The sequence below is a fragment of the Schistocerca serialis genome, chromosome 4 (assembly GCF_023864345.2).
Source record: "Schistocerca serialis cubense isolate TAMUIC-IGC-003099 chromosome 4, iqSchSeri2.2, whole genome shotgun sequence".
In the NCBI taxonomy this organism is placed as follows: Eukaryota; Metazoa; Arthropoda; class Insecta; order Orthoptera; family Acrididae; genus Schistocerca; species Schistocerca serialis.
Window position 1 is genome coordinate 594,084,117 of NC_064641.1, and position 15,884 is coordinate 594,100,000.

At 42.8% G+C, this 15,884-nt stretch overlaps 1 protein-coding gene across 1 annotated transcript in view; it reads left to right on the forward strand.

Moving 5' to 3' along the window:
- Positions 1-10,901: 10,901 nt before the first annotated feature.
- The window catches only part of LOC126474625 (solute carrier family 22 member 7-like), a 146,242-nt gene continuing 141,259 nt past the window's right edge, over positions 10,902-15,884 (forward strand). Inside the window, exon 1 of the mRNA XM_050102104.1 lies at positions 10,902-11,005. Coding sequence (XP_049958061.1) covers positions 10,902-11,005 — 104 coding nt within the window. The remainder of the gene's footprint in view (positions 11,006-15,884) is intronic.

Sequence of the window (15,884 nt, forward strand, 5' to 3'; positions counted from 1 at the left end):
TTATTTCTGCAACAGTCTTCTGACCCGTTTTGCGTACCAAGGGGGATCAGGTAAAAGATTGGAAAAAGGATCAAATTATTATTTTATTCCGGTTGCCAAAAATGGTCTCTACTCATACTAATTCACAGGAACTACTACTTCAATTTCGCTACAAGATATGCTACTTCTAACAGCAACAAACATACCACCGCCAACTGTGTTTAGCCTATCCTTTCTAAATACCGTTAGGTCCTTTGCAAAACTTTCGGTGGCACTTATCTCCTGCTTTAGCTAGCTTTCAGTGCCTATAACGATTTCAGCGTCAATGCTTTCTATTGAAACCCTACTTTTGTTTCGCTTCATTTCATTACTTTTAAGTAATTACGTGTGTCCGCCTGCTTAGCTGAGAGGTAACGTGTTTGCCTACCATGCAGTAGGCCCTGGTCCTATTCCCGGCCGGACTGGAAATTTTCTCCCCTCGCAGGCTGGGTGTTATCCTCGTCCTATCATTACCGACGCGCAAGTCGCCCCATGTGGCGTCACCTGAAATAAAGCTTACAATTCAGCGGCCGAACTTCACCGGATAGGGCCTGTCTGCCATCAACGCCACGATCGTCCGCAGCTCGTGGTCGTGCGGTAGCGTTCTCGCTTCCCGCGCCCGGGTTTCCGGGCTCGATTCCCGGCGGGGTCAGGGATTTTCTCTGCCTCGTGATGACTGGGTGTTGTGAGATGTCCTTAGGTTAGTTAGGTTTAAGTACTTCTAGGGGACTGATGACCATAGATGTTAAGTCCCATAGTGCTCAGAACCCTTTGAACCATCAACGCCACGATCATTTTTGTGTTACGTGTCGCATTCCCTTCCCTTTTCTCCTTCTCCATCCTTGTATGAGTGATCGTATGAGAGTGAGTAAAGGTTAAATTGCCGCGCAGGATTAGCCGAGCGGTCTCAGGCGCTGCAGTCATGGACTGTGTGGCTGGTCCTCGCGGAGGTTCGAGTCCTCTCTCGGGCATGGGTGTGTGTGAATGACCTTAGGATAATTTAGGTTAAGTAGTGTGTAAGCTTAGGGACTGATAACCTTAGCAGTTAAGTCCCATAAGATTTCACACACATTTGAACATTTTTTTGAAAGGTTAAATTCAACGGTATAAGGGTGGACCAGAGGTAGACAAAGTAATGTACAGGTGGGTAAGTTCAGCAGAGGGAAGGTAAAGATAACCTAACTGGCAGAGTAAGGGTCATCAAGTTGATCACAGGGGTGATCGTCGTACCCCCACCACCAAAATCTGAACGGCAGAGCCCTTGCCAGCGAGCACGCTATCTTCTATCATATCGGGACCTGAAAAGATCAGTGGTCGCAGCCTGGTGCAGCTCTTCATATTTGAGTAAGAAAGGTAGGTATCAGAATGTATTATTTCGTCGTGGAGGTCGCGAATAATGAGAGCTTTAAACTTAATTTTGTCAGTGGAAGTTTTAATTTCGGGTTAATTACCGTTATGAGCGTTCAAATTCAGTGTGAGCAGTAACTAGACTGGCCACCAGCGCGGAAATCGGTGAACTGGTGAGTCGTGCTGGACATCCGTTGGGTCCGCATGGCCGACCAACAACAGTTACAGCCTTCCACTGCAGCTTGAAGCTGTGTAACCGAAGCCAGCACAGCCTGGAGCTGAAAGCAAAGTGTCACCAACTCCGCTCACATGGACACAGCAACCACACTCCCAGACTGTACTAAAGACCATGTAGAACTACATTACACAGACAAACAAAGGGCTATCGACATGTACTACGAAACTCTACTGTAGACACTGACGAAAATGCAAGAACTGTGTCTCATAAATTAGATTAATATGCAAAGATTCAAAAACTAACTACGAAAGCACGCAGATGAGATCAAGTAATTCGCTCCTGATTAGGAACTTTTAATAGGTCACAATATCGGTTTACTTTCTGACACAAACGAGAACATGAGTACTGCATGTGTTCAATATTAAATTAACAAGTAGAAACTCAAGAAACTAAACTACCAAACAACTGTGAAATGGATAACTAAGACACAAAGGAATTACAGACATTAGCTGCCATTGGGCATTTATTTATTTCAGTGGAGCAAATTGAAAATGTGTGCTAGACTGGGATTCAAACCATGGTCTCATGCTTACAGAGCAGTATGCCATACAGACCCAGTGGTCACCACAACCGCATGAACTACCCTAGCCCACCTGCCGTCAGACCCAAATTCCCAACTTAAACCACACACTACTGATGTAGTGCCCCTGCTCATTAGCCTCATTACTCACAGCATTACCGACATGTCCAAAAGAACAGACAGCACATACAAATGATAACTAAAGAGAGAGAACCGACCCATGAACATGTCAACTTCGAGGAAGAAATCGCCAAAGCCGATAAATCTTCAGACATGAAAACACAAAAAAGAAAAAGAAAACTCTGCTACGGCATAGCATGCCATAACTGAATTTTCGTGCGACAAAAAATACGCAATACTATACGAATAAAGAAGAAATGACAGCTATAGGCGGAAAATATCATTCAAATAAGTTTATAATGCAATTTATTTACTACTCATACAATATTTTCCCTCCATATACGTTCAGAGAAAACATATCATCACATACACAGACCATTTGTTAAATACATTACTACTATTTTTCCCATAATGTAGATAATGACTAACGTGAATGTTGGTATCAGGAAACTTTTCTGCTTGTTTCTGTAAATTTTCATAAACAAGGCAGGTGAATGAATTCTCTGTTTTCTGCCTCTTAGAAAGCTCCAGCTGACAGTGATATTTGCAGTTTTTGAACAAACAAAATTCTCAGATTCTTTTGTGGGTACTTTACAAAATTCTAAAAAATAATATTCTTTATTTGCTGATTTAATCACTATCTTGAATTTTAACAGACCGACAAGAAACAAATTTTCAGTTTTAAACACACTTTTGGTTGACCTATATATACCAGAAATTTGTGCTGGGTGTCCTAGTATTGCCTTTAGTCACTGGAACTGTGTTTTGCAGGGTGACACATCTAACCCCTGTGTTGTCATCCAGATTTAGGTCTTCCGTCACTTTCATAAATCGGGGCACTGAAAGCGAGCTGTCTGATTTCTTCCAAATACTTCCTCTCCTTTGACAAACGCGTAGATTATTATGTCTGCTTTGATGAATGCATAGATAGTTGTGTTGTTAATAAATCACAGAACATTTGTTGCTTGTTTTCACCTGCAAGAATTTTCTGGCCATTTATGGTTAGACTGCCTAATTGTTCCAGATTCTAGCATTATATACAATCAGACAAATTCGTCGACAATGTAAAGAAGTAAATGTTGGCACATCCGGTGTACAGTACCCTGGCCCGTTCACAATGAGCCATTCCATTCAAGTCCCAGCATAGAGAGTTAGAGACAGACGTAAGTGCAATTAACTCAAAACTAAATGGGACACAATAACTATGTCGAATATTTTGCATCTTTTATTTGCAGGAGAACAATGGAACTCTGGAAACGAGACCAAAATCATCATCCACTCCAGCATTTGAGGACGTGCTGGAGTCCATTGGGTCCAGAGGAAAGTTTCAGACGAGACTCATAATCGTGTTCATCTGCGTTGGCCCGTGCATAAATATGATGAGTGTTAACCTATTCTATCTCGCAATGCAGACTCCCAATCATTGGTGCCATGTCCCTGGCAGAGAAAATACCAGCCTGTCTCTGGAAGAATGGAAGAACATCACCATACCCAGGTACCATTTGATACATGATAGTTGATAATCATTGCATTATTATCGCTGAGGGCTTATGGTTCCTCCAGTAACTAAACATAACGAAAACCTAAAATACGAATTTTCATGTTTCTGAATCGAATGTACAGCACATACGGCGCAAGACTTTCCAGAGATAGAGTTCTTAATTGCCGTTTTCGTTAAACCATAACTTTTAAAAAGTTTTAGATATCACACACACACACACACACACACACACACACACACACATACACACACACACACACACACACATACACACACACACACACACACATCCCCGCGCGCGCGCGCGCGTGCACACACAAGTGTTTGGTCTCTTTAAGCTTTCAGTATATTTTTCGGATTACTATCGTGACTCACTGCGTTGTGCTGTATGTTGCGTAGGCTCCAGTAATGCTCATTACGCCAACTTTCTGTGGTTCTCAGTAATGTATCTATGTCGACGTTCTAACAATACCACCACTTGCAAAGTAGGTTAGATATCAGATTAATAATGTTGCTCGCGCAGCATATGTTCGCTTTATCGGGCAACAACAAAGTTATTGACTGTGGGTGGTATCGTCAGAATGGAAATAATGAAGTCACTGTAAAAAAGTCGTTAATTTTGGCACTTATCTTGAATGGATTCCCACGTAGATTTCGTCGAAGTTGTTATGGCTCATCTTGTTGATTCTAGGGTGATTCCACTTTGACTGCTATAAGGTCCAGATCTGTATTTTATCAATATTTGAAGACCTAAAAATACGTTTTTCATGAAATTCTTAATGATCAAACAATCCCAGATCAGAACAATGGTATGGTAGAAATAATTTTTGACTTGGTGTTCACGATCCACATTTTTTATAACTTCTTGTAAATTCACATATACTTCTTCTTAATTGTCACATCATCAAGAAAACACTTTTGTCTCAATCTTCATATATTTAATTTCCACTTTAATCAAACACAAGACTTGACTGTTCTTTTACAAAGCGAAATAACGACTTAACTTCTCCAAAGTGAAACAAAGACTGCTCTGTGCGCATTCGCGCCAGAACGGTTACAAGTAAGTCAAAGATTATGAGTCTCACAGAAATAAATACACACAAGAACCATATCACTGCAATATATCGGTACATCGGAGTACCTATACATTAATAAAACCAAATGTGAATATTGTCACAAAAATATGTCTATTACTTCGCAGAGAAGTAGTACGATACTACTGGTATCGAGAACTGGAGTTGGAGTGCCGTAATGGTCACGTAAATAAAGAACCATTACAACGTACGGTGTTGTGGGCATGGACGGGTTCATTTATTTCTTCTGTGTAACCATTTGTTATAAGGGGCGAAAAAAAAGGTTGCGTACAAAGGCTATACAGTCCAGAACCTGCATATTAATCAGGGAAAATCACTGTGAGCATTGAGTCAATCATCCCAGCGACGCACCAGTATGAAGAGACCCCTCAAGTAAAACGCTGTGTCCTGCTGCGTGAGAAGTCTGTAACTACCTGATGCACATCTTCGTTCGTCAGGAATCGTGGACCCTTCAAACCTTTTTTAAGGGACCTCTCTTGGGGACAGTTCAGAACCATAGAGCAGGTGCTCGAATGTCTCCCACTTGAGTGAAGTTAGTCTCCCAGATCGAGTGGCGTCTTGCGTCGAATTGTGACCAGCCAGCACATAATTTGGAGCATCATTCCATAATAGTGATTTTCGACAGACATGTTTCGCGATATACACTCTTCATTCACTGATGGATGACTAACGGTCTTTATCCTTTGGCAGCCAAGAAAAGAATTACAGCACGTTGACCTGCTTGGCCGCATTTGGTAATAACGTCAGAGTATTTCACGTTTCCGCATGCACCTCAGAAGAACACGAGTGCCACACTAATCCCTTTCCCTATATGTCGTTGCTTGTCTACCCTCTATGGAGTCACACTACGCTGCATATACACTGCAGCAATGCCCTCAAATGGAAGCTTTACGATAGCCCCTTATATAATAAAAGGTCATATTTGCAGGCATAAAAATTATAGAACAGGACACTGTTCGTGCTATTAACGAATTAATCATTATAATTAGCAAATGCCCTGACTACAAGCTGTGGGTATCCGATATTTTTTATGACCTTACTTAAGTATTTGACCCAGTTAACCGTTAGCTGATGCTTCACAAATTGGCTGCTTACGAGTCTGACGGGAAATCTTTAGCCAGGTTCTCATCCTATCTCAAAAGTAGAAAGTAAAGGGTTGTTGTACAGCAAAAAAATGTGAGAGTCTGTTCTAGTTGGAAGGAGATAGAAATTGACAAGTTCACGTGTCCTAGGGATCGACGTGAGACCCTTTGCTGTCCACATACCACATAACCGAAATGCTATGTAAAATAAACTCGAAACAATTATGCACGTACATACAGGGTGTTTCAAAAATGACCGGTATATTTGAAACGGCAATAAAAACTAAACGAGCAGCGATAGAAATACACCGTTTGTTGCAATATGCTTGGGACAACAGTACATTTTCAGGCAGACAAACTTTAGAAATTACAGTAGTTACAATTTTCAACAACAGATGGCGCTGCGGTCTGGGAAACTATAGTACGATATTTTCCACATATCCACCATGCGTAGCAATAATATGGCGTAGTCTCTGAATGAAATTAGTCGAAACCTTTGACAACGTGTCTGCCGGAATGGCTTCACATGCAGATGAGATATACTGCTTCAGCTGTTCAATTGTTTCTGGATTCTGGCGGTACACCTGGTCTTTCAAGTGTCCCCACAGAAAGAAGTCACAGGGGTTCATGTCTGGCGAATAGGGAGGCCAATCCACGCCGCCTCCTGTATGTTTCGGATAGCCAAAAGCAATCACACGATCATCGAAATATTATTCATTCAGGAAATTAAAGACGTCGGCCGTGCGATGTGGCCGGGCACCATCTTGCATAAACCACGAGGTGTTCGCAGTGTCGTCTAAGGCAGTTTGTACCGCCACAAATTCACGAAGAATGTCCAGATAGCGTGATGCAGTAATCGTTACGGATCTGAAAAATGGGCCAATGATTCCTTTGGAAGAAATGGCGGCCCAGACCAGTACTTTTTGAGGATGCAGGAACGATGGGACTGCAACATGGGGCTTTTCGGTTCCCCATATGCGCCAGTTCTGTTTATTGACGAAGCCGTCCAGGTAAAAATAAGCTTCGTCAGTAAACCAAATGCTGCCCACATGCATATCGCCGTCATCAATCCTGTGCACTATATCGTTAGCGAATGTCTCTCGTGCAGCAATGGTAGCGGCGCTGAGGGGTTGCCGCGTTTGAATTTTGTATGGATAGAGGTGTAAACTCTGGCGCATGAGACGATACGTGGACGTTGGCGTCATTTGGACCGCAGCTGCAACACGGCGAACGGAAACCCGAGGCCACTGTTGGATCACCTGCTGCACTAGCTGCGCGTTGCCCTCTGTGGTTGCCGTACGCGGTCGCCCTACCTTTCCAGCAAGTTCATCCGTCACGTTCCCAGTCCGTTGAAATTTTTCGAACAGATCCTTTATTGTATCGCTTTTCGGTCCTTTGGTTACATTAAACCTCCGTTGAAAACTTCGTCTTGTTGCAACAACACTGTGTTCTAGGCGGTGGAATTCCAACACCAGAAAAATCCTCTGTTCTAAGGAATAAACCATGTTGTCTACAGCACACTTGCACGTTGTGAACAGCACACGCTTACAGCAGAAAGACGACGTACAGAATGGCGCACCCACAGACTGCGTTGTCTTCTATATCTTTCACATCACTTGCAGCGCCATCTGTTGTTGAAAATTGTAACTACTGTAATTTCGAAAGTTTGTCCGCCTGAAAATGTACTGTTGTCCCAAGCATATTGCAACAAACGGTGTATTTCTATCGCTGCTCGTTTAGTTTTTATTGCCGTTTCAAATATACCGGTCATTTTTGAAACACCCTGTATTTGACTCAGCAGCAGTAGTTAACCGCAAAAACGAAGAAATCACAGAAAGACAAACAAATATTTTGTCATGTGTATCAGTAATAATCCTATGAAACTGTTCCTAGAAAAACACATATTGTGCATTTCTGGACTTTTCTGTTTGCATAGGCGTGACAATGCCGCGAAACCATCCTGACGGTACAAATGTAGCTCTTTTTGGAAAGTCGATGTGTGGTCTGTCTACAGGGGAGCAGAGAGTCTAGAGACTGGCACAGAGAAAAGCACAAAATGCGATGAGCATGAATGACTGATACAACCGGCATGCAGAACCCAGAGTAGGTGCGATTCGAAAGCCAGCTCCGTGTTAGTCGACCTCGGCATTAGAAATGAACTGACGTGGAGACATGGTTCATCAGCTCTGCCATTACAACACTTACTGTGCGCTTTTGGCGACACCGTTCTGCTACGATATAAGGCCAGCTCATCTACGTCCACATCAGTGTCAGCTGTCGGGGATAGCGAATATTGCTCTGGATCAGGAGCGACCTGGGGAGGAAATTCCTCGACAGCAAAAATTATTAACAACGTGAGAATAGTTGTTTTCGACGTCATGGACTACAGTTTGGCGAAATGCAAGAAATTGGACAACGTATCCACAAACATCAAGCACGTGCTTCCCAAAAAAGGGACCCAAAAAGTTGACTTGCATCTGCCACAGTGGGGCTCCTCGATTAGCAAAGGATATAACGAACGTGATGGTTCAGCCTGGGTCTGTGCACAGGCCTTGAAAGCCCACCCAGTATGTTAAATTCACGATCATTTGTCAGCCAACAGAAGCGTCGTCACGTGATGCAACGCCATGTCTTACCAAAGTGCAACAAATGCAGCAGCTGAGAGTACAAGGGGACACAAAGTTGGAGGGATGGCCACTCAACATCATTGTTCCTCCATGGAAAGTGTGAGGACCCCCTGGGCAACACACGGTCGACCTTGCAGCAGGAATGATGAGATGATTTTCCGGAAAAGCAGGTCGCCGGCTGCAGCGTCGTTTGGCTTCAATGGAAAATCCAGGAAAGTCTCTTGCAAGATATCGTCCGACGCGAAAAGAGGAGCCTCCTGCGGATCGAAGTCTGAGGCAGGTCCTGATGTCAAGCATGGTAGTATATCTGCGTTAGTGTGCTTGGTGGTGGACTAGTAACAAATATCATAGCGATTATTACTAAGAAAGAGGACAACCTCTCAAATCGATGGGCTGTCCTATCTGGTACTTTAAAATGGGAACCGAATACTGAAATCAGTGTCATGTGGTCGATGATGAGCACGAACTTCTCTACATACAATAAAATATGAAAATTTGCGCTACTGAAAGCAAGTTCGATGTGCGAGCGATGGCTGCTCACTGACATGTGCATTCCGAGGCGACAGGTCCACATCAATCCCATACTTGGACGTGTTACAAGCGAGGGTTAACGACTTACCCAGTGCGATGCATGCGGTCGTCACACGACACATGCGCTGTGATCTAAGTTTTGCACAGTGTGTCTGTTTGGTGGCAAGGAGTGTATGCTGTTTGTCACCTGCTGCCCGTGCCAGTGTGCAAAAGACACCTACTATCTTTGCAAGAATGTGGCAGAGCTGTATGAGCCATTGCAATACATCCATTGACACTGGCGGTGGTCAGTTCGAACAATTACTAGGAATTTCCTCTGTTGCGTAGTACACGCTGTGTATACTAACAAGCCAAAACATTATGACCGCTGCACACCGCGACATTGGATGCCGCCTGGTTCCATTGCGTGCACGTGACGCGGTAACAAAAGCATGTAAGTGGAACAGACCTAGGGGGGATAACCCTAACAAGATACGGGCTGCAAATGGGGAAACCCATTGTGATAAGCAACTTTGACAAAGGTCAGATTATTATTACTCAGAGTCTGTAAACGAGTATCCCGAAAATGGCGAAGCTGGTCGGGTGTTCGCGTGCTGTTGTGGTGAGCATCTACGGAAAAAGTTAGGGTTGTGAAGCTACCACTTTTGGACGCCCACGACTCTTCACAGAACGTGCAGTTTGGAGGCTTGTCTTCTCTGTACAGTAGGATAGATGGTGGTCTGTGGCATCACTGCTGTAAGATCCAATGCTGGGGCACGCGCAAGTGTTTCGGAGCACACCATTCGTCGTCCGTTGTTGATCGTGGAGCTCCGCAGCAGACCACCCCGACGAGTTCACATCTTGACCCAGCGACATAGACGATTGGGCGTGGTACGATTGGGATTCGACCATAGACCAATGGAAAAGTGTCGGCTCTTCAGGTGAAACACATTTTTGCTTCACTAGGTCGGTCGTCTAAACAAACGTCGTCGTCGAGGAGAACTGGGGCTCGAAACTTGCAGCGCGCCGCGGACACAGGCTGATGGGAGCAGTACTGTGTTGTGGGAGACATTCTCCTGCCCTTTCATGAGATCTGTGGTAATAATCGAAAACAACTGACAGCTGCGAACCACCAGTATCCTTAATGCTTAATGTCTTTCCTGACGGCGATGTCATCTTTCAGCAGTATAATTGTCCGTGTTTCGAAGACAGAACCATGTTACAGTGGTTTGAGGTGCATTACAGTGATCTCACGTTGATGTCTCAGCGACCAAATTCACCTGATGTAAATCCTTTGGAACCCATTTGGGTCGCTATCGGGCGCCGTCACGGCGTACGCAAATCAGTGGCCCGTTATTTATGCGAATTACATGACCTGTGCTTAGATATGTAATGCCACATACCTCCACAAACCTACCGTTAAACTGTCGGATCCCTGATACACAGAATCAGCGAAGTATTTCGTTCCAAAGACGGGCAAACAAGCTGTTAAGCAGGCGGTCTTAATGTTTTGGCTCATCAGTCTATGTCCATAACACAATACGTATGCATTTCCGACATTGGTTCCCTGTCTCAGTACAATCGGTTGTGGATCCGCTGTCGTATGTTTCAGTCTGACCAAAAAGGTTTGAGACACCCTGCATGAATCTTCTGTTAAAGAATAAGATGGAAACTCATGAATCTGCATCTTTCTGCTCTCACACAGGGAAGGACCGTCCTTTAGCAAGTGCCTGATGTACAACGAGAGCGATGTGCTCCACCTGAGCAACAGGGCGGAATCAGTGAAGTGTCAGTACGGATGGGAATACGACAAAACGTGGTTCACCAGGACAGCTCCGTCACAGATGAACTGGATCTGTGATAACCAGCAGGTCATCAACGACATCTTGTTCTACTCGCAGAATATTGGCGTGGCGCTCGGCTTACTCTTCGGTTACATAGGTGACGCGTAAGCAACAATTTCTCTGTACCACAACTAAAGTTAGCAGCGGTTTTTACAGCGTTCTGGTAACTTTGAAACTTTGAAGTAATTTCTTGAACTGAGACGGTGGTAGGTTTCTGCCATTTTTTTTTTTTTTTTTTTTTTTAATTAAGTTCAAGCAAGGCTCGGACTACAATTGCACTGAAGCAAATGGAAAGTGTTATCACATGAAACGCCAGTCCTATGTTTATCAAATTTTGTTGAGACTATCACAAAACAGGTGCTCTCTAAGACAAAAAAAGACGCACCATGCAGGAACTATCCGAATGGGACAGAGATCAATAGATGTGATGTACATCCACAGACAAACAAACGATTATAACTTCAAAAAAGTTGGATGATTTATTGAAGAGGAAGAGCTCCAAAAATTGAGCAAGTCAATAAAGCGTTGGTCTGCATCCCTCACATGAAAGCAGTTATTCGGCTTGGCATTGATCGACAGAATTGTTGGATGTCCACCGGAGATTAGATTAGATTAGATTTTCGTTCCATAGATCCGTGCTGAGAAGATCCTCGTGGATGTGGAACATGTCATTTTTTAAAGCTGAAATAACAATACTAATAGTATGAATATATACAATACATCATTTGTTTGTATTAAAAAATTCGTCAATGGAGTAGAAGGAGTTGGCCACTAGTAAGTCTTTCAGGCTCCTTTTAAACTGATCTTTATTTGTAACGAAATTTTTTATGTTTGCTGTCAAATTATTGAAGATGAGTGTTCCTGAGTAGTGGACCCCTTTTTGAACTAAAGTAAGTACTTTTAAGTCCTTGTGCAGATCATTTTTGTTCCTGGTATTGTGTGTATGAACTGAGCTGTTTGTTGGAAAAAAGAGATATATTATTTAGGACAAATTTCAATAAGGAGTAAATATACTGAGAGGCAGTAGTTAGTATACCCAGTTCTTTGAAGAGGTTTCTACAGGACATCCGTGAATTTACTCCACAAATAATACGTTTAACACGCTTTCGGACTCTGAAAACTTTTGACTTGAATAGTTACCCCAAAATATTATACCATATGATATTATGGAAGGAAAGTAGGCAAAGTATGCAATCTTTTTCATTTTTATGTCGCCTATATCAGCTAACACTCGAATTGCAAATACAAATTTGTTAAGGCGTTCTGTGGTGTGCTCCTCCCAACTGAATCGTGCCAAATTCTGTCCAGTTGTCGCGCTATATCGTAAAAATTTCGAGTTGTTTGGAGGTCCCTGCCTATAACGCTCCAGACGTTCTCATCTGGGGAGAAGTCTGGCCACCTTTGCTGGCCAAGCTAGAAATTGGCATGCACGTAGGCAAGCAGTAGAAGCTCTCAGCGTGTGCGAGACGGCATTGTCTTACTGAAACATGAGCCCAGGACGACTTGACATGGAGGACAACAAAACGGGACGTACAATATAGTCGACGTACTGCTGTGCTGTAAGTGTGCCGCGCTTGACAAGCAAATGAGTGCTACTATGAAATGAGATGGCGCCCAAAGTCCATCATCATTCCTTGTTGCGCCGTATGGCGAGCGACGGTCAGGAATCCCACCGTTGTCCGGAGCGTCTCCAATACTTCGCTGGACATCAGGGGTCAGTTCAAAGCAGGACTCATCACTGAAGACAATTCTACTAGAGTCAATGCGATTCCAAGGCGAAGACGTGCCAACAATTCCATCAGTCAATGCCACGCCGAATAACTGCTTGCATAAGGGCCAGAGGTGGACCAACGCGTTATTGACTTGATCAATTTTTGAAATTCTATCTCTTGAGCAAATGATTCAATTTTTTTTAATCATTTGTTTGTCTGTACGTTCGGATAATTCCTTCGTGGTGCGTTGTTTTTTTTATCTTAGAATGTAGTAGCTGATTAAACTTTCCATTGGGAACATATCAACATTAGTATGAGATGTGATGCGAAAGTGGCATGGTGCGAATGATGTGTGATTCAAATACTATCTTGCATTTGCTGTAAAATGGAAGCAAACAACTTTCGAACATCAACTTGAGGAATTTCTTAGTATTCATGAAACAAATACTGTGTCAGTACATGAAGATTGCTAGCTGGAGGGTCGTATGTAGGTGTAAGTCTTCCCACCGCGTCCCAGACATGTTGTATGGTGATTAGAGATTAGATTAGATTAGTACTTGTTCCATAGATCATGAATACGACACTTCGTAATGATGTGGAACGTGTCAGGTTAATAAAAGGTGTCCATACAACATATTACATTACACAAAATATTACATGACATTTAATATTTTTAATTATTTTTTTCTTTGGTGGGGGTTGGGGATATTACCCACTTACTATATCCAAAAATTCATCTACTGAGTAGAAGGAGTTGCCGTCAAGAAATTCCTTTAATCTCCTTCTAAATGCTATATGTCTATTTGTCAGACTTTTGATGCTATAAGGTAAGTGACTAAAGACTTTTGTGGCAGCATAATTTACCACCTTCTGAGCCAAAGTTACATTTAACCTTGAGTAGTGAAGATCGTCCTTTCTCCTAGTGTTGTAGCCATGTACACTGCTATTACTTTTGAATTCGTTAGGATTGCTAATATCAAATTTCATAAGTGAATATATATATATATATATATATATATATATATATATATATATATATATATATATATTGTGAGGCTACAGTGAAGATATCTAGCTCTTTAAATAAGTGTCTGCGGGATGATCTTGGATGAGCTCCAGCAATTATTCTGATTACACGCTTTTGTGCAATGAACACTCTTTTACTCAATGATGAGTTACCCCAGAATATGATGCCATACGAAAGCAGAGAATGGAAATAGGCGTGGTACGCCAATTTACTCAGATGTATATCGCCAAAATTTGCAATGACCCTAAGTAGCTGAACTCAAACGTTTCAGCAGATCCTCAGTGTGTTTTCTCCAGTTCCCCACATCAATGCGTACACCTAGAAATTTTGAATATTCTACCTTAGCTACCGGTTTCTGATCGAAGTCTGTATTTATTAATGGTGTCATTCCGTTTACTGTGTAGAACTGTGTATACTGTGTTTTGTCAAAGTTTAATGAGAGCCCATTTGCAGAGAACTACTTAATGATTTTCTGAAAAACATCGTTTACAATTTCACCAGTTAATTCTTGTCTGTTGGGTGTGATAGCTATACTTGAATCATCGGCAAAAAGTACCAGCTTTGCATCTTCGTGAATACAGAATGACAAGTCATCAATATACCGGGTGATCAAAAAGTCAGTATAAATTTGAAATCTTGATAAACCACGGAATAATCTAGATAGAGAGGTAAAAATTGACACACATGCTTGGAATGACATGGGGTTTTATTAGCACAAAAAAGGTCACAAAATGTCCGACAGATGGCGCTGGACAGCAAAACGTCAGTGACTTCGCGTGACAATCGTGTTACAGAATCGCATCATCCCCAGCCTGGCTGATAAACACCTGCAGGATTGAGCGATGTTTGTGCAGGATGGCGCTCCACCCCATATTGTTAGACAAGTGAAAGGTCTCTTGCACACGTCGTTTGGTGATGATCGTGTGCTCAGCCGCCACTTTCGTCATGCTTAGTCTTCCAGGTCACCAGACCTCAGTCCGTTCGATTATTGGCTTTGGGGTTACCTGAAGTCGCAAGTGTATCGTGATCGACCGACATCTCTAGGGATGCTGAAAGACAACATCCGACGCCAATGCCTCACCATAGCTCCAGACATGCTTTACAGTGCTGTTCACAACATTATTCCTCGACTACAGCTATTGTTGAGGAATGATGGTGGACATATTGAGCATTTCCTGTAAAGAACATCGTCTTTGCTTTGTCTTACTTTGTTATGCTTATTATTGGTATTCTGATCAGATGAAGCGCCATCTGTCGGACATTTTTTGAAAGCTTTTTTTTTGTTCTGATAAAACCCCATGTCATTCCAAGCATGCGTGTCAATTTGTACCTCTCTACCTACATTACTCCGTGATTTATTAAGTTTTCAAATTTATACTGACTTTTTGATCACGTGGTATATTAAGAACAGCAGAGGACCCAAGATCGAACCTTGCGGCACCCCATTCTTGATTGTTCCCCAGTTTGAGAAATCACCAGTTTTTTGTATAGTATGTGACTGACAAATAAGGCCTTCAATAGACATTTCAAAGCATTTCTTAGGGTGTTTATGGTGTCAACTGAAGTGGGTGCGGGTGGGGGGTCTTCAGTTATCTTGTAGGAATATGCCATTTGGTATCCAGATCATGAAGCGTATGACAACCGAATTAATCATTCTTTCCACACTCTGGTTAGCATCCAGCGTCTCTTCAATTACCGAATCAGTCCTGTTGTTATAGCCAATAGAACTATATAACATGATTTCAGGACTTAGAGAAGTATGGGTCTTGAGAGTAGCAGCTTCCACTCACCTTTCAGCAAAACGGTGGTGTCGATTTGACCGCCAGAAACAAAATCGAGCCGCGTCGCTGAACGACACAGAATACCACTCTGTGTTACAGCCGTCTTTGGCTGTACACAATGCTCGCCTCTGTTGTCTGTAGTACACAGAGGTGACAAAAGTCGTGGGATAGCGATGTGCATATTTACCGTAGTATCGCCTACGCAAGGTATAAAAGAGCCGTGCATTGGCCGACGTGTGATTTGAACTCAAGTGATTCATGTAGAAAGGTTTATGACGTCATTATGGCCACACGATGGGAAATTAACAGACTCTTAAAGCGGAATGATAGTTGGCGCTGGAAGCATGGGGCATTCCATTTCGTAAACAGTAAGGGAATTCAATATTCCGTGCTGCACAGTGTCAAGAGCTTGCCGAGAACACCAAAGTACAGGCATTACGTCTCACCACAGACAACGCAGTGG